Source organism: Urocampus carinirostris, chromosome 12 (assembly GCF_059441175.1).
Source record: "Urocampus carinirostris isolate Australia breed hairy pipefish chromosome 12, RoL_Ucar_1.0, whole genome shotgun sequence".
NCBI lineage: Eukaryota > Metazoa > Chordata > Actinopteri > Syngnathiformes > Syngnathidae > Urocampus > Urocampus carinirostris.
In genome coordinates, this window is record NC_142360.1 from 4,906,961 (window position 1) to 4,929,699 (window position 22,739).

The 22,739-nt window shown below is 40.9% G+C and overlaps 1 protein-coding gene across 1 annotated transcript; it reads left to right on the forward strand.

Moving 5' to 3' along the window:
- The first annotated feature begins 5,290 nt into the window (after positions 1 to 5,290).
- Positions 5,291 to 22,502, forward strand: tmem161a (transmembrane protein 161A). The gene is made up of 11 exons (XM_088349453.1): positions 5,291 to 5,420; positions 6,555 to 6,658; positions 6,736 to 6,819; positions 6,882 to 6,973; positions 7,051 to 7,207; positions 11,422 to 11,637; positions 11,712 to 11,855; positions 11,926 to 12,039; positions 13,645 to 13,819; positions 17,772 to 17,868; positions 19,017 to 22,502. The coding sequence occupies exons 1-11, from the start codon at positions 5,418 to 5,420 to the stop codon at positions 19,316 to 19,318; spliced, it is 1,488 nt and encodes a 495-aa protein (XP_088205579.1). The 5' UTR covers positions 5,291 to 5,417; the 3' UTR covers positions 19,319 to 22,502.
- The last annotated feature ends 237 nt before the right edge of the window (positions 22,503 to 22,739 follow it).

Sequence of the window (22,739 nt, forward strand, 5' to 3'; positions counted from 1 at the left end):
AGAGCCCGCCTGCCCCCACCCTCCCTCATCACATTCTACAGGGGCACCATAGAGAGTATCCTGACCAGCTGTATCTCTGTGTGGTGTGGAGGCTGCAGCGCTACCGACTGGGGTAGTGTGAGGAAGGTGACGAGGACAGCAGAGAAAATCATCGGGACTTCTCTTCCCTCCATTCAGGACATTGGCCAGAAGCGCTGCCTATCCCAAGCTAAGAACATTATCAGGGACCCCTCTCACCCCCATCATGGACTGTTCACTCTGCTAGCCTCTGGGAAGAGGTACTGCAGTGTGCGGTGCAGGACCACCAGGTTCCACAATAGTCTTGTCCCCCTGGCCATTAGACTGTTAAATGGTCACTCAAACACATAGTAAATCTAAACTGCTGCTAATCTGTACATCTGTGGGTTCTGTTTGACTTTTTGCACTACTGGCAGTTCTGTATAGCTAGCCACTCCTTGCACATCTGTTTCTCTGCACTATTGTACTTACAGTGTTATTGTTACAGTGTTATTGTTCTGTTTACCTGACTTGTTTACCTGACTGCCCATCTTGCACATCTGGTTGGCTACTCCTCTTGCACTATTTGCGCTACTGTAAAATACTATACATAGCCATAATTACAGGTATTTAGTATATTATTAGCACTCAATACTACAACTCAATACAACATTTTATTTATATCTGTGCATTCAAGGAAACTGTGCGGGTCAGATGTATCGACATTTCGTTCTGTATACACGTGTACTAGAATGACAATAAAGTAGATCTGAATCTGAATCTGAATCTGATCTGAATTAGCTAGTCGCCCAAATTAAAAGCTCATTGGATCCATTTCCTCCTCCTCGCGCACATTCATTTCAAAGTTTCGCCTGCGATGAGCCACTTAAAACATAGAGCGTATCCATTTTTTCTGATGTACATTTACAAATTCCTGCCTGCCGCTGCTAAAAAGGCACCAGAGTCACTTCACTGCCCCCTCACATCACAACGTCTGGCTTTTGCTGGCAAATGCAGCAGGCGAAGGATCAAGCACATCTCGGAACGCCATCAATTAGCAGCATGAAAGGATTCTTCATCAAATGTGCAGACCACCCGGGTAAAACCAAGGGAATAGGGTGCATGGATTTGGGTGGAAGGTCCTCGCAGGTTGCAGAGGTGCACTGTCGAAAGTCTCTAGTATTAAAAAGGATGAGCTAACATTATGATGCGTGCACAGGCTAGCATTGTTATGACAGTACTTGTTTTTTTACTGAGTATTTGATTCCATTGAGTACAAAGTAGTCGAGCGTATCGGAGACTTTAAGCGTAATCATAAGCACATATGAAGGGCCGATTAGGAAATAATTCACATTTGCATAGTAAGTGTACGTGACTATACTATTGTAGTGAAGAGTGTATGATAGTGTGTATGACTATAGTAGTGTAAGTAAGAGAGTGTATGTGTGTAGTCTGTCAAGACAAGAACGGAGACAGGACCCACTTTCGTTGTGTTTCTCACAACTTTTATTGGAAGAAAGAGAAAGGGTTGCACCTACGATCCGGTGATTGCTGGACGTGGAAAGCAGGTCGCTCTGATACTCGGATTGTGCTCCGAACGCGGAAGTGGATCTTCTGTGGCGAGCGATGGCGGTGTCTGGGACGGAAAAACAGGTCAGTAGCCGGGACAGGAGAGCAAAAACGTGGTCGGGTTGGAAGCGTTTTGTAAGCCAGAATAGGAGAGAGGAAGTGGTCGGGGACAAAAAGAGGTAGAAAGCCGGGACGGGAGAGTAGACGTGGTCAGGATCAAAAACAGGTCAAAGCCGGGGAACAGACGGGAGCAAAAAATTGGACAAGTGGGAGTCTGTGTCGAAAAAGGCTTGACTAGTGTAAACTGAGGTTCGCAGACCGACTGACAAAAGGGGACGGACAGGACTGGGTACTGATCGGGAGCCAATCAGAGTCCGCGGCAGTTGGCGCCAAAGGATCGGGCACAGCCGAGTCACATCAATAATCATGACATAGTCCTTTTTAAATTATGTTTTGATTTTCTACAAAAATATTTTTGTGGATCGAAAGAAAGCACTTGACACAATCAATACCGGAGCCATATCCCCCTGGTGGGAGGTGGCTAAAGTCAAGAACACATTCACGACTCTATCTGGGAGATTGATATAGAGGATGAAATTCCCAGCCTCCTTGCTCAACCCAAATGATGTGTTGTCACATCTTGTTGGGAGTATTTAGGTGACCAAACCCCCCAATTCCAACCCTTAATGCCGAGCACCAAGCAGGGAGGCAATGGATGCCAATGTTTTAAGTCTAAGATATGAACGGGCCGAGGCTCGAACCAGCAAACTACCCCCAAGACCACAGAGCTGGTAGATAAGATAGAAAAATGGTTTTCGAAGGAAAGCTGGAAATTGGTGACATTGTTACCTAACAGGCAGGGAACGTTGCATTAGCCTGGGACAGTGCAGCTCTAATAATGTTAGTATAGTATTTGATGTGGAGTTCCACAAGGACCTGTGTTGACACCACAACTCTTCAATGTGTACATAAATGATATTTTTGCAGTGTCTCAAGTATTCAGGCACATTCTATTTGCAGTTGACACCAACATATTTTTAGTGACACTGATTATACAGAGAGAGTAACGGCTGTCATTAGAGAATTGAATATAATTAGAAAATGGTAGGATATAAACCAATTGTCAATAAATGTATATAAGACCAAAGTTGTGTTAATGGCAATATTAATCAAAACATAGAATTAAATTGTCATGATGACTGATTAATTTCACCTGTGCCCGCTTGTTTGGCGCCAGCTGCTGCGGGCTACCTGATTGGTTCCCCGTCCTACTTAAACTCCTTCTTTTCACTCGCCTGTTGTCAGTCCGTCAGCAAACATCTGTTTCTACAAAGCAAGCAGTTTGACTCTGACTCCCAGCGGTCCCGCTTTTTCACCCATTTTTCATCCGGCCGTTCCTGATTTACCCGTTTGTCTCTGGCTACAACCCATTTTTTTACCCCGACCAAGTTTTGATCTTCCGTCCTGGCTAACGACCTGTTTTTAACCCCGACTACGTTTTGCTCTCCTGTCTCGGCTATCGACCTGTTTTTCCGTCCACTACACTACGATCTCCTGCTCCGGAAGATCCACTTCCGCATTCGGAACACGTTCCGTTTCTGTGAGCAGCTTGCTTCCCACGTCCAGTGAACACCGGATCGCTGGCGCTGACTTTCCTCTATATTTCAATAAACTTGTGAGTAAACGTTACGCGATTGGGTCCAACATTTGTTCTGGTTGTGCGAGAAATATTTTGATTAATATTTCCCAGATAATTATCTTTGATATACACATTTCCTGGAAACCTCACGTCAGACACATAAAAGGTAAAATCTCCAAAAGTCTTGCAGTTTTGAACGAGGTAAAACCATTTATTATATGAGGACCCACTCAGTATTTTGTACTATACCTTGGTCCTTCCATACTTGACTGATTGTGGTGAAGTGTGGAGGAAAACACTTATCAAAATACAATAGAGTTGTTACAGTACAAAAACGAGCACTGTGAATTGTTTACAAGGCTGTGTCTTTGGACCATACACATAATAATAATAATAATAATAATAATTTCCTTGTATTGTCATTCTGTGTAACAATGTACACAGAACGAAATGTCGATTGCATCTGACCCGATGCAGCCGCAGCCAAGAGAGGGCGCCGCCGACCACTTTTTAAGTCTTAGGAATGACTCGGCCGGGGCGCGAACCCGAACCTCCCAGTCTCAAAGCGGGCGCCTTACCATCTAGGCTACTGAGCTGGTACATGAACTGTTTCTTCAGTCCTTTCAAATAAAACAGAGCTATAATATTATTTTAAAGCTTTTCACAAAATCTCATCTCATCTCATCTCATCATCCGTACCGCTTATCCTCATTGGGGTCGCGGGGGGGCTGGAGCCCATCCCAGCCATCTCCGGGCAGTGGGCAGGGAACACCCTGAACTGGTTGCCAGCCAATCGCAGGGCACACAGGGACAGACAATGCATTCGCTCATTCACACCTAGGGACAATTTGGACCGGTCAATTCACCTGAAATGCATGTTTTTGGAACGTGGGAGCAAACCGGAGTGCCCGGAGGAAACCCACGCAAGCACGGGGAGAACATACAAACTCCGCACAGGAAGTCTGGAGCTGGATTTGAACCCACGACAGGTTCCCATGACATGAACTGTGCCGCACAAGCGCTAACCGCTGCGCCGCCGTGCTGCCCCCGCTTTTCACAAAATGTTGCCAACAAATGTACAGAACATGTTTAAGATTCAAGAAAGGGCTCATAACTTGAGAAAACGTGGACATTTTAAAACCCCTAGAAGTTTTTAAAACTTTTTTATTGTATTTATACAAATGTGTATATATATATATATCATCTCATCTCATCTCATTAGCTACACGGCTTTATCCTCAGTAGGGTCGCGGGGGTGCTGGAGCCCATCCCAGCAAGCAGTGGGCAGGGGACACCCTGAACTGGTTGCCAGCCAATCACAGGGCACACAGGGACAGACAACTCACTCGCTCATTCACACCTAGGCACAATTTGGACCGGCCAATTCACCCGAAATGCATGTTTTTGGAATGTGGGAGGAAACCGGAGTGCCCGGAGAAAACCCACGCAAGCACGGGGAGAACATACAAACTCCGCACAGGAAGTCTGGAGCTGGATTTGAACCCACGCGGGAGGTTCCCAAGACATGAACTGCGCCGCCGTATATATGTATATGTATATGTATATGTATATGTATATGTATATGTATATGTATATGTATATGTATATGTATATGTATATGTATATGTATATGTATATGTATATGTATATGTATATGTATATGTATATGTATATATATATATGTATATATGTGTGTGTGTGTGTGTGTGTGTGTATACATATAGATAGATATGTGTGTATTTATACGTTTTCTTGGTCCCACTCCCTTTCAAGCATTCTGTTTGATTCAGATTACATTTAAATGAATACACAGAGTATAACTGCCTGAAATAAATAAATGAATGAATGAATCCTGTAATTTATTAAGATAACGAGAGTTTGAAAATTTCTATCACTTTTGGTGCTTAGCTGTAATTTGGGAGTGCTTGGGCCACCCCCAAAGCGATCTGATTACGCACATATACATCGGTAAATATGTTTACTGTACTGTATATCTATATCAGAATTGGTCTGTTGAATTTATTTATGGATTGCATTCGGGACTCTACCACCTATACGGTAGGGGGCAGCAACTTTTCTTAAACCACCAAAGTACCTACACCACAACCACCTAAGACGAAGAAGACGTTTCACATGTTCCCCCATCAGCTGTCCGTTCCACTCGAGAAGTCTTCGGAATTTTTCTTTTGTCGCACAAATTTGAGGAAACAAAATGGTACATTCATTTGCAACTATTTGTACTCGTATCTGATTCGGTTTCACACTAACTTCGTTCCGCTAGTATAATCGCCGCGCTGAAGCTAACGTCTCAAGCAGCACTGACAGGTGCTTAAGTTTAGCTAAATATAGCATTGCTGGCACTTGCCTGTGTCGATTATTTAAAATTTTCTTTAAGCATAGTCTAACAAGAAAGTATACATGGGTTTGCTTTTCGTGGTTGAGTGCAATTTGCGTTGTGCGATGCTGGAATTACCTGCGTTACTCAATTACAACGCAAGCATTTTAAGAGGGGGGTTCATATATACAATAAAGTCATTGTAGCTGCGGGGAGCGTTTTTGACATTTTTCTACTTGTTTACATCTATTGAGACTGCATAAGTGGTGAGCACCTCTGTTTGAACACAAACGTGTTTGTTCGAGAGAGTCCAGTCTTTTAAACTCCTGGGTGTGCACATCTCTAATGACCTGTGGTAGGGAAAGCTTGGCAATGGCTCAGAGTAAAAAAGACCTGGAAGAGAAGCTGCTGCAGTACTTCTACAGAGCCGCAGTATGGTGTGGAATGCTCGCACAGGGCAGAAGATAGGAGAACCTTGCAGAGTCAACAACACAGCCTAGAGAATCATCGACAGCTCTCTGCCAAGTTTAGAGGATATTGCAACATTATGAAAGACTCATCTCACTGCTGTCACCATCTATTTGACCTACTGCCCTCTGCCAGACTACAGAAGTCCCTCTATACAAAGAATAAAAGGCACACAGAAATGTAAAAAAATATTGACCCAGAATTGTATAGTCTAATTGTATTTTATATCCTTATTTTGCTCAATGTAGCGTCTAAATGTCCTTCACTAATTTCATTGCACATTTTAATGGAACACATTCAACATAAACAAGCACTACCTTGTAAGTACTGCCTACATAGCCAAGTAATCAGTTTTTTATTCATCCCTAAAGTCTTTTGTCACATGTTGATACTGGAGTGCCACAGCTAATCTCATTGTGATCAGTGTACACTAGGTTGCTATCAATGATAATAAAGTCTATTGTATTCTCTTGATAAAACAGACTGATGGAAAGAAAAATGTTGCTTTTGGGTTCACTTTGTATGTGTCTTGTCTCTTGACACCAGGCACTGATGGGAATCCAGCTGGTTGTGAGTTTGCTCACCGCCAGCATCATGCAAAGGATGGCCCCACATATCTCTTTTGCACGCTGGCTCATCTGCAATGGCAGGTGGGATCTCAAAACATTTTCCTATAATTGTCAAAGCATTTTTTATCAAACATTTATTGTGCTTTTTTTTTCTCTAGTCTTTTACGGTTTAAACACCCATCAGAAGGGGAGCTGTGTGCTTTGGCTGGGAAACAGATGCCCAAACCAAATAAGAGAGACAGGTGAGACAACAGGCGTCACAGGACTGAATAGTAAAAAAATGAAAGTGTTGTTTTATTCCTAGGAGACAAAATGGAGAAAACAAGCCACTCACTGTTCCCAAAGATATCGACCTTCATCTTGAGAAGGCTCCGGTAAACGCAATGGATGCCCTAGGTTTGATAAACGCCACTCCAAAGAAATCATTAACTCACGTGTACTCAAACTCCTAATTATTTTTTAACTTCCTTCAGTGCTGCGATTTTTCTTGGAGTACCAATGGCTGGTTGATTTTGCAGTCTACGCTTTAGGCGTCTTTCTTTTCACCGAGTGTTACTACAGTGTGATGGATGCTAGCAAGGAGGTGAACATTGGCGCCATCTGGTGTGTGCTCACCGTTATTTTTAGCCTGTATCCTTTTGAACTATTATAACACCTACAAAATATGGCAACTTTAAGATCACTTATAAAATCTAGCAGTAGATCCCTGTGTTATGGCATCCCTACCGTATGTTTTTTTTTAGGACCCTAATTAGAGCGTTTTCCCCATTCCAGGCAAGTCAAATTTATTTATGTAGCCCTTAATCACAAAAATGTCTCAAAGGACTCCACAGGATTACAATGACACAATTACCTGATCCTAAACCAACATCCGGGCAAGGAAAAACTCAAAACCTCAGCGTAAGGAAAAAGAAAAACCTTGAGAAGGGACCTCATAAGTGGTATCCCCCTGTCAGGATGACCCGGGTGAATTACATTTAGTATTACAGTACACAAACATAGTAAACACTAGGTAACATGTTGAAAATTTCTCCGAAAAGTGCGTGACAGCAGCGTCGCCCCCAGCCTGTAAACTAGTCCAGAAAGCCTATGACGGCCACGACGCAGCTTCCCATCTCTTCCAGCTGGTCCATGCAGGCGTTGCAGGCTGGTCCACTGACTCATCTTAAATCGCCCTTCTCCTTCGTATCACCACCAGGCAGGCAGTCGGAAAAAGACTGGACAATACAGAATATGAGGTGGGCATCAATCATAAGCTTTGGAATAGGAATGTGTCTTAAGCCTTGATTTAAAAACTTCCATTGAGGTTGCAGATCTTATCTCCGGAGGCAGGGCATTCCATAGCACCGGGGCCCGGATGGAGAACGCTCTCAAGCCTGCAGACTTCTTGGCTCTCGGAGTCACAAGTAGACCGGCATTTTCCGAGCGCAGACTCCGTGCAGGAACATAGGGGGCAATCAAATCAGAGAGATATGAGGGTGCAAGTCCATGCAAACATTTATATGTTAATAAGAGAACCTTAAAGTCACATCTTAAGTGGGCTGGGAGCCAGTGCAAGTTGGCCAATACAGGAGTAATATGCTCAAACTTTTTGGTCTTAGTCAAAAGTCTAGCTGCTGCATTCTGAACCAGCTGCAAACTTTTGATGCTAGACATTGGGAGACCAGAAAACAATACATTACAGTAATCAAGCCGAGAAGTAATTAACGCATGAATTAAAACCTCTGCATCTGATTGGGACAGCATCGAACGAATCTTCGCAAAATTACGGAGGTTGTAGAAAGCTATTCTATGTGAATTTCCCTTCGGGGATGAACAAAGTATCTATCTATCTATCTAGTAATATTTTTCACGTGTGACTGAAAAGACAGATTAGGATCAAATATAACATCTAGATTTTTGACCGAGTCACTATGGGTGATATTACATTTGTCTAGGTTCAGGGTAGTGTTTGAAAACAACTCACGACAGTGAGCTGGACCAATAATCAACATTTCAGTATTTTCTGGGTTAAGGTTCAAAAAATTAAGTGACATCCATCTTTGAATCTCAGTAAGGCAAGCGTCCAGATTTCTACAACTTAACTGTCCAGTTGTCTCCAATGGCACATACAGTTGAGTGTCATCTGCATAGCAATGGAAACTAATATTATACTTGCGGATAATGTCACCATGCGGGATCATATAAATACTAAAAAGAAGGGGGCCAAGTACAGAGCCCTGTGGAACACCACAGGGGACATTAGATTGTTTAGAGGTCAGATTGCCATAGTTAACACATTGCATCCTGTCTGACAGGTAGGACCTAAACCATGCGAGTATAGCTCCTGAGATACCATTGCATTCCAGACGAACAAGTAATATGTTGTGGTCGACAGTATCAAAAGCAGCACTGAGATCCAGCAGGAGTAACATTGATGAGGCACCGGAATCTATTGCTAAAAGGAGATCATTGGTTACTTTAGCCAGGGCTGTCAGTACAGTGATTTGCCTAAATGCTGACTGGACAGTTTCAGAGGTTATTTACTGACTTGAAGTCATTTAGCTGCTGTGCAATGACCTTTTCAAGTAATTTTGCAAAAAATGGCAGATTTGACACTGGCCTATAATTACCTAGGCTTTCTGGGTCAAGGTTAGGTCGCTTAAGCGTGGGTTTAATGACGGCAGACTTCAAGGCTACAGGAACAATACCCGAGGATAGCGATATATTAATAATATTTAAAACTGATGGTCTTAAGATCCCAAACAGATCCTTTACCAGTGAAGCTGGAAACGGATCAAGCAGGCAAGTACTTTGTTTGGCCCTACTGACCATCTGTGTTAGACTATCAAGGGACAAGTAATTGAAACTGGAGAGTGTTTCTGAACAACTGCCGACACTGTCCTTACCTAACACCTCCACATATTTGAGATAGGAGGAGGTTACAAAGCGTTCTTTTAAAATTTAATTCCTGATTAGTTGAATCTTTTTAATAAAAAAATCCATTATGTCATTAGCAGAATAAGTAGAACTATTTGGGTTAGGTTATTGTCTGGTAAGTTTTGCCATTGTGTCAAACAAAAATTTCGGATTATTCTTATGTTTAACAATAATCTTAGAGAAAAACGATGCTTTAGCTGAGGCAAGAGCTACTTTATATTTCAGCAAGCTGTCACACCAGGCCAGTCGGAAGACCTCCAGCTTTGTAGTGCGCCATTTTCGTTCAAGTTTTCTGCAGCCTTGTTTGAGTGACCTGGTTTCTTCAGTAAACCAAGGTGTATGCTTCTTAGGTCGAAATGTATGCCTTAGGGACGCCTCAGAATCAAGAACTTTAACCATTGACAACATCTACAGCAAATTACTTTGTGTGCCTTAAAAAAGATTCGAACTTTGCTGTGTTCGTGCATATCATTGTGCCAGGTACGTGTCTCATATGCCTCTAAGATGCCTCTCTGCTATTGGTTGGTGTCATATAAAATTCTGGCCTGCTGTTGGATTGCATCACAACATCAAAAAATTACAGATATGCTACTGCAGGGGTCTAAATCTGAATTTATTTGGGGGAGCCGGAGCTAGGATCTGGTTTAGGTTTGGCTGAATCGGGTTTTCCATTGTTCTTTTTTTTTTTTTTATTCAATTTTTTCATTTTTCTATCTGCTCCACAAAATAAGACTTAAAAAGTAAAACCGTAAAGAATTAATTGGAAAATAAATTTCTCGCTAGTACATTAATTCATAATTCATTAGTACATTAATTCATAACAGGTGACATCCATCTTTGAATCTCAGTAAGGCAAGCGTCCAGATTTCTACAACTTAACTGTCCAGTTGTCTCCAGTGGCACATACAGTTGAGTGTCATCTGCATAGCAATGGAAACTAATATACTTGCGGATAATGTCACCATGCGGGATCATATAAATACTAAAAAGAAGGGGGCCAAGTACAGAGCCCTGTGGAACACCACAGGGGACATTAGATTGTTTAGAGGTCAGATTGTCATAGTTAACACATTGCATCCTGTCTGACAGGTAGGACCTAAACCATGCGAGTACAGTTCCTGAGATACCATTGCATTCCAGACGAACAAGTAATATGTTGTGGTCGACAGTATCAAAAGCTGTATTGTGTATTGCATTGAAAAACAAGTGTTAAAAATCACAAGGAATACAAAGACTCATAGTGACATTATTATTTATTTTTTGCCCAACCTTTTGCTAAAAAATGTATAAAAAAAGAAATAACAAAGGAATGAAAGACAATAAGAGGGAAAAGTGAAAAAAGCTATAAGAAGAAAATAAGACAAAGGGGAAGAAAGAAAAGCTAACTAATAAAATAATACTTTTTGTATTTCTCATGTCAGCTGTTATATTTCTCAACCTACAAGTTTAAAAAAAATCCATATTTAATTTATACCTAATGTATTTCTGCTCATTTTTCTAATAAGTATTGGTTTTGTTATTAATGATCTATTTTCTACCACTAAGAGGTGCCAAATGGTACACACTGTCCCTTTAAACTTTCGTATTAAGGCTTAGGCCTTTAAACTATCATCCTGCGGGCTGCAATTCGCCCCCAGGCCGTGAGTTTGAGACCCCTGTATCCCTGGTTGAACTACCTCCCACAATGCCTTTCTCTCAGTTCAATTCAGAATTCTGTGTGCTTCGTATAGCTATTCAGCAATACAATACTGTATTTTTATATTACTATTATTTTATTAGCTATGGCTCCAAGACATGAAGTGATGCTAATTGGAGAAGCAAAAACATGCTAACCACGGAAACGAAGCTTTCCATCATCAATAAATTGAATCTTGCTGTCTCAAAACACAGCAAAAACCCATTTTCTGTTGACTAGCATTCTTCAGTAAAGCCCTCCACACACTGATGAGCCACTACTTCCGCTCAGAGGAAGGCGGCGAGCGCTCTGTGTGCCTCGTCTTTGGCTTCCTGTGTCTTTTGGTAGCTATGTTGGTCCTAGTGGTCCGTGAAGACTACCTGGAGTTTGGCCTTGAGTCGGGTTTTTCCAGCCTCTTTGACAACCTGGAGGTGTTTGCAAAGCAGCACGGCTTCGCCGACTGGTCGTGAGTATAACAGTTAGTGAAGGCTCACTTTCGCCAAGCGGGTTGAAAATAACATCTCATACGCTGGTTGCAAGGGTTCCCATCACCAAGCTGACTGTGAAGCTCGGACTGGCCGGGTTTTGTGCATACGTGGGGGCTCTGATGGCGTTCCCTGGACTGCGTCTGGCTCAGACCCACCTCGATGCTGTGCAGATGAACTCGGACCGGCCACTCATCCAGTGCGGTTGATGTATTTCACAGAAATATAACAGCTCCACAGCATATTGCTCATGCAATTTTGTTATGTAGGATTCTGCTGCACATGAGCTTCCTGTCTCCGGTGGTGGTGTTGCTGCTCTGGGTCAAGCCCATGGCCAGGGATTTCCTCGCCAAGGCACCGCTAGGGAAAACTTCAATTACACTGTGAGTACGGGTGCTTGAAATCCTTAAAAATTCTTTTAATTTTAATGTTGTGTTTTAAAGGTCAGGAAAATGCTTGAATTTTGCGTCAAGTATTTAAAAAAGTTTGAAATGATTTCCATTTCCGTGTTTCTTGGCAGTCTGACTCGATAGACCACACTTAAATGACGAATAATAAGAATCAGTGTGTAAAAATGATGGCAATGGTGGCTCCCATCCTCATTATCAAGTTGTCATGTAAAGTGTTACTGCCACCTACTGTCTCAACCAAGAGGGCACGTTTAGCTGACTAGTCATGGGATCAGGCTCCTGTCGAGAAGCAGCTCTTCGCCTTGGCTCACTCTTTTGTAGCTCTCAAACAACTCCTCAGATTCTTTTGTGATGTATTTTAAAAAATAAAACATTATGCACTAAATTGTTTAGTACCGTAATAAGTAATTTAATTTGTTCTGCCGGGGATACATAACACATTAGGGGCTGCAGCAGCTCAGGAGGTAGAGCGGTCGTCTTGGGATCAAGGGATCCCAGTTCGAATCCCGGCTCGTCTGTGTTACATGTCGAAGTGTCTTTGGGTAAGACACTGAACCCCTAATACTCCCAATAAGCAGGTTAGCGCCTTACATGGCTGCAAGGCCGCTATTGGGAAATGTGGAGCACATTGTAAATCGCTTTGGGAAGTCATTGACTTGAAAAGCGCTATATAAATGCAGATCATTTTACTTTATTTCATTAAATATAAATTTAAAAATTCACAGATCTACAAAAAAACTGTAAAATGCAAATGAATTTTAGATATTTACACACTGAACAAAATTAAAGTCGAATAACTAAAAATCCCTGAAAATGCAAAACGATAAATGACAAAAAAGAATACAGTGGATGTTCAGAATGTATTAAAATTAGACCCAAAAGAAAACGTGCGAAACACCACTCGTGATTCATTTTTACGCACCATTATTACATGTAAAAGTGCACAATAGTGATAGAGACGTGGAAAAAGAACTCAAACATTTACAACTGACAAATGTCTGACGAATTGGCCAGAGTAAAATACACTGTTGCAGAGATTGGTTTTATAGCTGTAAACTGGTCGTCTCCAAATGGCCACGTTTGAAAACCACTAGACCTACTTTTACAAAAATGTGTAAAAGACAATGTTTAGTTTTTCAAATTTGACCTAGGACCAGGTAAGGCTTCAATCCAAAGTCTCACCTGTCTTCCAGCTAAGGTGTCCATGCTACACTCTTTTGCAGGCATTCGATTTCCAAAAATAATTCAGGCTACAATAAAGACCTTCTTTCTTTCTCGGTTCCAACGTCAAGGGCCTATGGTAATGCTCTTATGTTTAATAGTCAAGTCATGTTCATTTGTATATCTCTTAATCTCATGGAGTCACATTTATATACCTGTATTATATAAAGCTACCTGTTCAGGACTAAATTTCTGGCTAGATAAATGTTTTACAGAAAAGTGGACTTTTCATATGTGCCAGAATCGATTAACGAGTTTGCTATTATTTCTGAAGGGAAAAATAAATTCAGACCTCAACCGCCAACCTGGAATGGATTAGTTCCGAACGTTGAGGCACCACTGTAACTCGCTTTGCAGGGTATCCAGCGAGGCCTTTGACAGCATGCGGCTGTGGTCGGTGGTGGCCTTGTGCATCCTTCGGCTCGCTTTGACCCGCTACCACCTGCAAGCGTACCTCAACCTGGCCCCGAAGTGGGTGGAGCAAATGAAAAAGGAAGCCGGTCGTATCGCCGCCATTGACATTCAAAAGAAGGTCAGATATTTCTCTTTTTTTCCTCTTATTTTTTTTCAGTGAATGTGTCCAAACCTTTTTTTTTTACGGCCACAGAAAAAAATAGGTGATGCAAAGGCTACTATATTTCATTTTTTTAATTTAATTACCAAGTTCACCAAAATCCCCGTTTTTTTTAAAACTTAAACCCAAATAGCCGTTTTTAAAGTTTGTTGACAATTGTTCGCAATTATCTGATTATGTTTTTGTACAGTGTATAAAACGTTTTTTGGGAGGAGAAAATGTTTTTTTTGGCGTTTCCCCCTGGAGAATTGTTGGCTGAGTGCAGATGGCCCCTAGGCCATAGTTTGGATACCTGTGATCAATAGCTTGTAAATGTTTAATGGAAACCTTTTTTTTACAAAGTCATGTTTTTTGTTTTTTTTGTCTCAGTTCATTTACGGGAAAATAGTACCGTATTTTCCGCACTATAGGACGCACCGGGTTATAGGGCGCACCCCCAAAAAATAGTTTTTGGTCCTATATCTTCCATAGATAAGGCGCACCGGATTATAAGGCGCTACAATGGGAACGTCGACAAAACAGTCAGATGATTCAGTCAAACTGATTACCCCCTTAACATTCCCAAAGCTTGCAAAGAAGCAAATACGTGTCGTAGACACGTGCGGATGCGGTGTCCGTACGATGTCACTTAAATGCATCATTTCAAATATCATTCGGAAGGTTGAAGTCTTGGGAATCAAGAAATGCCAAACATTTCTATGTTTCTATTTTCTTTTTCGCTCACAACTTTACAGTGCATATGACAATAAACACTTGGAATTGAGTTTAATTCACTCAACTCATCACAGCAACATCAAGATCTTTCTAAAACAAGATACCGGGAAAATATAAAGCCGCATAACTCACCTAAGTTCTCACGTTCAATAATGATACGCAATCATGGTCTTCTTACAACCGTGAGTGAAGTAAATCCAGGAGAGTGGAATATTTACAAATACAGACTAATGAAACATGTTTCTTTATGGCGCAAGCTTGCTACGCCATTGCTAAACTCGGCCGATTGCAGGGTTTGTTTTGGCCATCTAGCCAATCCGAGGCTCCGAATAACTTCAGCCAATAGCGATCGATTTAACGGATGATTTACACATTTTTTTCGGCCAATTGCAGGGTTTGTTTTGGCCCTCTAGCCAATCCGAGGCTCCGAATAACTTCAGCCAATAGCGATCGATTTAACGGATGATTGACACATTGGTTAGCCAATGAAACGCCGGTATATAAATCCCAGCATACACCGCGGACTTGCTACGCCATTGCTAAACTCGGCCGATTGCAGGGTTTGTTTTGGCCCTCTAGCCAATCCGAGGCTCCGAATAACTTCAGCCAATAGCGATCGATTTAATGGATGATTGACACATTGGTTAGCCAATGAAACGCCGGTATATAAATCCCAGCATACACCGCGGACTTGCTACGCCATTGCTAAACTCGGCCGATTGCAGGGTTTGTTTTGGCCATCTAGCCAATCCGAGGCTCCGAATAACTTCAGCCAATAGTGATCGATTCAAATGATGATTGACACATTGGTTAGCCAATGAAACGCCGGTATATAAATCCCAGCATACACCGCGGACTACTCCACGTTCGGGGTAAAATCGAGTCGGCGGCTGTTGAGTAAGTTGCGAGACCTTGCGAATTTAATATTGAGCCATATATAAGGCGCACTGTGTTATAAGGCGCATGGTCAGCTTTTGAAAAAAATTAAGACTTTTAGGTGCGCCTTATAGTGCGGAAAATACGGTACTAATCTCGTACGTTTCCGTCATTTTTGCCCTGCCATAGGAAGAATCTAATCATCTAATCTTTTTAACTCACTAAAATGTGTCAATGACTCATTTTCATGTCATTTACACAAATACATACAAAAATAATAAGTAATCTGAAAATAGTATTATTTTTTAATTTGTCAGTGCCAGAAACAAATTTTAACATAATTGAGATTTTTTTTGAAAGTACAGACGCTGCCCTACTTACAAACGAGATCGGTTCCGGACCATTGTTTGTAAGTTGAATTTGTTCGTAAGTTGCTTCAGTGCTATAGTTTGTATGGAATGTGTGTTTAGGGTTTATATTGTATAAGTAACCTGTATTGTTTTGTACCAAAAAAATAACTATTTCATAAAATAATATGCTCTATAAACTTAAATTAAGTTTAACTTACTTTTGGGAGATGAGCTACAAGAGTAAGGCGACTTCGTCCTCCGTAGTAGAAAGTGGCCGAAAAAAAACGACCCAACCATTTTCTCAACCGCATCAAGCTTTCTTATTCCACTTTTATTTCAAAAGAAACTGCTCGCCTCTTCTTTACACTTTACACCAGGGATGTCAAACTCAATTGCACAAGGGGCCAAAATTCAAAACACACTTAAGGTCACGGGCCAACCAGGAAAAACATTTATTGAACACACTTAAACTGAATGTTTTTGGAACATAAATATGAATAAAAACAGACAAGAATATTAAATTTAAACCTTAAATCACTTATACAGTATTTATTATTTTGCTGTAAATAAAAATATCTTGTTGAATTATACAACTTAGAACTTAACTTAAACAACTTAACATTAAAATAACATTCACATTCCTTTGCTCCTATGTCAATGTTTATATGAAAAGAAAATTTAAATATCCCAAAAGATTTTGCTCTTCTTAATATATCTCCTGTCAAAAGTAGAAATAGGAAAATGCTACACAAATTATTTTGTAAAAATGTCACAACATTCTGCAAACAGGGAGGCTGATGTGCGCAGACGGCCTAGGGCGAGAGATGGGAGGGAGTGCTTGCACTTTTTGCATAGCTCCACCCATCCCTCCCACTCACCCAATCAAATAACTTTAAGTTCTCTTCCGGTGTTTTGGCGTATTTACAATTTGTTCCGTGGATTCATCAAAAAGTATCTGAACACTGAACACAGATTATGTAGTGAACTTTTATATAAAGGAATCTTTAGCGTTGTACAGTCAAAACGAGTTTTTTTGTGTGACACCTTTACTGTAAATCGTAGTGAAAACGTGCCCTATATATTCTGAAAAGTACTGCAATGTAACTCAGCCTTGGTTATGCTTTGCGTGTCTCTGAACAGGATTAATGTCTCAGGTTTTGAACGAGATGGAGAAAAATTGCATGCAATCAAATTTGTTTCATTCGTACGAGGTATTCATAGAAAGAGCCACATATGGCTCGCGAGCCATAGGTTCCCGACCCCTGGTATATAGTATAGTATACGTCATGTCATATATGAAGGAATAGGTATAGTGACTAAAACGTCAGAATATGATGTCCAAGGATGTGACAGCGTTGTTCATATTGACGGGCGATTAATAACTATAATGTAAAATTGTCTTGCGGGCCAGATATGATTACACGGCGGGCTGGACGTGGCCCGCGGGCCGGGAGTTTGACACATGTGCTTTACACCAACCTTACTGAATGGATGCCCGAGATATTAAACAATAAAAATGTCAAAGTTCAGTATAGTATGTTTACACACGAACTAGGTAGATAATTTCTTCTTCGGGGTGGATGCTCTCACAGCGCCACACGACAGTAGCGGCGGAATGAAGCACTACAGTAATGTCCTGTACTCGAAAAAAGATGCACACAGTACAAAATCCAACTTGCAGCAATGTCCGGATATTTTTCGACATCCTGAATTTTTTTTTCGTATCTACCGTTTTTCCTAACTCGAATGTTCGTAATTAGGGTTAGCGTCTGTACCTATTTCTGATAAGAAACGGTGTCGTTTTTTTTTTTGATGAAGTAAATGGCTTATAGAATGTGTTTTGTAGGTCTTGGAAAATGTGTCTATAATGTCAACTCTGACAGGTGTGCTTTTCTTGTATAAATGGTTGGCAGTGAAAGTGTTTAATTAGTCCAATGTATTCTTTTTCACTTGTATTTGTGCTACTCCAGGTCACACGTGTGTTTTGCTACCTGAGCGTAGTGACTCTTCAGTATGTGGTTCCGGTGCTGCTTATCCTTTTCTCCACGCTAGCCCTCAAGGCACTAGGTGAGTTATTACATGTGATGGGTCAGTTAGTTATTCCTCCCTACTTCTGTCATTGTTTGCATGCTCTCCTCATTAGCATACGGAGACTTGTACATGTTTGGGTGGTTTTAGATAAAGCAGGCACTATTTTTCGTACTTGTGTGATTTCGACAAAGATCAGATCATATTTGACGCGGATTTTATGCAGAAATGCGAGAAATTTCAAAAGTTTCTGATACTTTTCATACCACAGGTTATTTTTGAATGTGAATAATACTAGAAACAAGTCCCTATGGGATACTTCTCATACGCAACAATATCATGAGTAAGGCAGAAACAAATTCAATAATACTCATTTGTATGTTTGTAGGTCCAAGAAATGTAAATAAAGCTTGCAGAAGACTAACCCCCTATTTATCGGAGTTCTGATTTAGGAGCGGTTCACTTAACTTAAATTGTTTGGTGAAAATGGGTTTCAATTGCTTTTGATTCTCCTTAGGCAGAGGGTTCAGTTACTTAGTCCTCCCTCTTCTGTCATTGTTTGCAGACTGTCCCCACTAAAATGAGGAAACCTATCTATTTTCTGGATGGTTTTAGTTAAAGCAGGCACTGTTTTTTCCCGTCAGTGTGATTTTGACAACAATCAGATAACATTTGATGCTGATTTCTTTGGAAACGTGAGACGTTCATACCACTGTCAACCAGTGTTGTGCACGAGCCCCCTCTCGTGGCTGAACATATGCATTCCATTTTAATTGAAATCTTTCACTTGCCACACGGTGACTTTTGCTTACTGATCAGTTTGTTCTGTTTTTGTCTTTGGACACCTGCAAAAGAGATACAAGTTGGTTATTTGGACTTTTATTGTGCACTGTTGTTCATTGTTTTGACTATTATAAATTGTTTACATCATTGTCACTCGGCAAATCATGTTGCTGTTCTTTGACTCTACACCTTTGAGAGCGGATCTGCTTTTGTAGCCTAGCAGATTTATTGCCAAAGAGCACAGGGGAAGCCTTTTAGAACAGGTTGGAATCTCTTACCTGAGGTTTGGCCTCTCTCCCCTGTTCTCTTTGCATGTTCAAAATCCATCGGCGTCTTCTCTCCTTGTTTTAAGTGTCTACTAAACTAACATGATCACGTACATGTAATCATTTTTTCTCTTTTAGGAGGCTTTTCATGGTGTGGAGAAATTGCAGTCGTGACAGCTGGCGTGACGCCCGCCTCGCCACTGCCCACGGTGACACCCGTAACTTCGGGCGAAGGCGACGACGATTCATTCGAAGACATGGAGGAAGACATCCAAGTCACGGTGGCCCGCCTATCGGAGATGTTCGCCGCCCTGCGCTCTGTCCTCACGCCGCTCTTCTTTCGGGGCTTCTTCGCCTTCTTCACTTGGTGGGTGGCGGCCTGCCAAGTGATCAGCTCGCTTTTCGGAATCTACTTCCACCAGTACCTCATGAACAACTAGAATGACACGCAGGTGACGTTCGCCTTTTCAGTATGAAATCCCTCCCTCAAAAGTGGAAACATTTGATATTTATTCTGGGAACTTTATGCAAGGTTTCAGATTTAAGCCTGCTGATTTAAATGCTGCATTTAATATTTGATACTTAGGATGAGGCCACACATTTCCACGCAGCTATTTGTTTAAAAATAAGACATTTTTTATAACCATATAATTCATATGAGGCTGAAAATATTTATTACGGTAATCTCATGTTTTTCGCTGGAGTTAAATTCCAATAGTCAATATACGCAAAGTAGAAACATTTATTAGCTATCAGGAACTTGTGATGTATACGACTGAAACGAAATAAATATAGGTCTACAACTAAAAACACAGAACACGGAATTGCAGTTGAATGAAAGGTCTCTATTGTCATTACACAACTGTACAATAAAATCGGAGGGCTTTTCCTTTCAGTGAAAGAAAGCGCTGTAGAGAGTGGCCAGCTAGCTGCATGCTAGCATCAGGGATCCTTGAATTGTACCAGGTCTTCGTGATTATTAAAATGCAAGAGTCACAAATGTAGTGTTTTTTACGAGTTGTCGCTTCAGTTCATCCATTTCATGGGTAATGGATCTGGTGTTGGTGAGATTCATGCTTGGCAGTGGTGGCTTAAGAGGATTCATTCGTCGCCAGGCCATAGACCGGACCTGTAGCCTTGTGGTTGCTTTCGCTCTAGATACCACCTCAATCTCTTCCCGGACCCTATAACGACTCACAGAGCACCCATTGGTGATCAGCATTTCTTTGCTCTCTCCTGATTCTCCTTTTATTCATACATTTCTTTTTAATGTAATGAGCTGTTAAAATAGTAGTTGTCGCTGTCCTTCGCAGTATGTTTTGATGGACACATTGACTCGTGTGCCCACCCCGCTGTTTGACTGACCGCATACACCAGCCTATCACAGTCACGCCCACTCAACATAAACACACACAGTCGTCCCCAACCTGCCCCTGGGATAGCATTTCCTGCGTACTGTCAGCTGCAGAACAGAATGCACAATACGTTGATATCAATGACAATAAAGACAATTCAAATCAAAATCTGCCAATTGTCCAAACTGCCAGGGATAACTGTAAAATAATGACGAAAAATATGTATGAATATGTATAATTTGGTGAAATGAGATTTGAAAATATCTTGGTAAAATGTAATGATTTAATTCAAATTACATTGATTCAAATAAACATTGTTGAAATACTTTGTATTACGTACGAATGTATCCCAGCATGTTTTTTATTTAATTTTTTTGAATGAGTTAGTGTGTTTTTCTTGTGTGTGATGTTTTCCTATACTTGGTGGGAATTATTTGTTTCCCTGCTCGTTACAAGAGATAGAATCAACTGTGACGGTACGTTTTATCGTTGTTTTGTTGTGTCAACAAGGAACTGATTCAATTGTGCAATTTTTCTTCTTTAGGGATTGAATATTTGTTGTTGTCATCTATCAAAATCTTAAGTGCCTAAACACTCAGGGATTTTAACACAACCTTTTTATCCCTTTTGTGTTTTGAGTTGCATCATAAGGAAATTGAATGTTCTCTATTTTTGGTTGCACCGTCTTATTTTGTTAGTGATATCTGAGGGGTTTTTTTTTTTACGTAAAACCCCAGTGTGTATCATAAAGTGACCCCTAGTGGTATGAAAATGTAGAGAAAATTGCTTCAATTTGTATTATTTTGTTTGGAATCTAATTCGGTGGTTACTGATTTGGTCAGCAAGTCGTTGTCAAGGTTTCCCACACGATTTAATTCCAACTAGCCTCGCATTATGTCTAGCATTAATCATGAAGAAAGCATTACTCTGAACATATTTTATTTTAGCTTTAAATTATCGAATTTGCAGTTCATAGCTGTGGATAATGATCGATAAGTCCAGAAGGAAAATATCGACACACAAATAAATAATGCAAATATTAATGTTGACTCAAGCACTCGCGGTGTTTCCAGAAGGAAAGAAGTTCTGTAATAGGTCAAGACTACTGATCAATAAACCCGGTTTTAAGATAATCAACTCGTTTAAATGACCAGAAATTATTTCCATTGTGAGTCAACATGGAATATTTGTCCAAAACACCAAGACAGTTTGCTGTTTTTTTTTTTTCTTGAGTACCTCAAAGAACCAAGGGAGCCTCTGGGGGGAGGGGTGTGTGAGAGGCAACACATGGTCTCACAGGAAGATTAAGAAAGCCAGATTTTTGGCGGTGGACTTCACGGTGGTTGTTCTCATCCAGACGACAGGGACAGAGAGAATCGCAGGCCCTCTAAGCCTGGTTGCTCTGGGCTGGGCAAGCCCTAAGCCTAGGGACCTCGGTCAGCCATCTTAGTCCCACCCCGTTCTCCAATTGTTGGCAAGATTTCATGTGGACACACAGTTAAATAAATCTATCATTAAACATGACACATATGCAAATCATTAATCTTTTGATCATCAGAAAATTCGGACTATAGAGTTCACCTGATCAGAGTTCCATCATTCAGGCATCTTGTTTACACTGTTTCCTTCTCTAATCATTTATGTCAACCTTTTGGCTGCAGGCTATGGTTGCCGTTTTTTGCAAGCTGCTCCATGATAATAAAGCTTGTGTCGTCCTTCAGTGTCACTGGCCTTCCACAGGTGGTCATGCTAGCAAACACCGCTGAGTCCCCTCGATTAGGGCATTTGGCGCTTGTCATTTTCGACTTTTACTGGCCTTTTTAGTAGCTTCTCACGTTAGCCCTTACAGCTGACCTATTCCAGCTGTTCACTCTTTTCAGCCACTACAGGTGTATCCAGCTTGCACAGTATTTTGTTGTCTGCCACTGGAATAAACAACAACTTTCATATCCTGTAGCTGGCTGAAACTTATCTTTGCTCCATCAAAAAAAATATAAAAGTACATTTCTGAATTCTGCCACGTGGTATCTTTCAAGCTGCCATAGTTTTTCTTTTTCGAATGCATACTTTTCAGCCCTATTCTGAGCTACAACGATCTGTACAATCTATTATTACACACTGTCGTTTTAAGTGATAGTGTTTAGAATTACACATTTGTTTTGTGGTTGTTTTACAATTTTTTAATGTTCTAGTTTTGTTTTTAACTACTTTTCACCTGCTGTCTTTGTTCTACTGTATTTGTGTGGCTTATTAAAATAATATTATTGCCCTTGTTTGCTTTTTCACTTTCAGGGTTGGGTGCATTGTTAAAGATGTTCTTAGAGAGTTAAAAGTAAAATGTATTCTCTGATAAGTATTTGTTTACCTTAATTTACAACCGAGTTCAAAGAGCCTTTGTAATAATTTCCCTCTGTCCGTACTTGCTTTTATCTTCCTTTTACCAAACCTGTTCAGGGACACACAACACATCAGGAATCGGGAAGGAAGGTGCACGGGGGTATGTAGG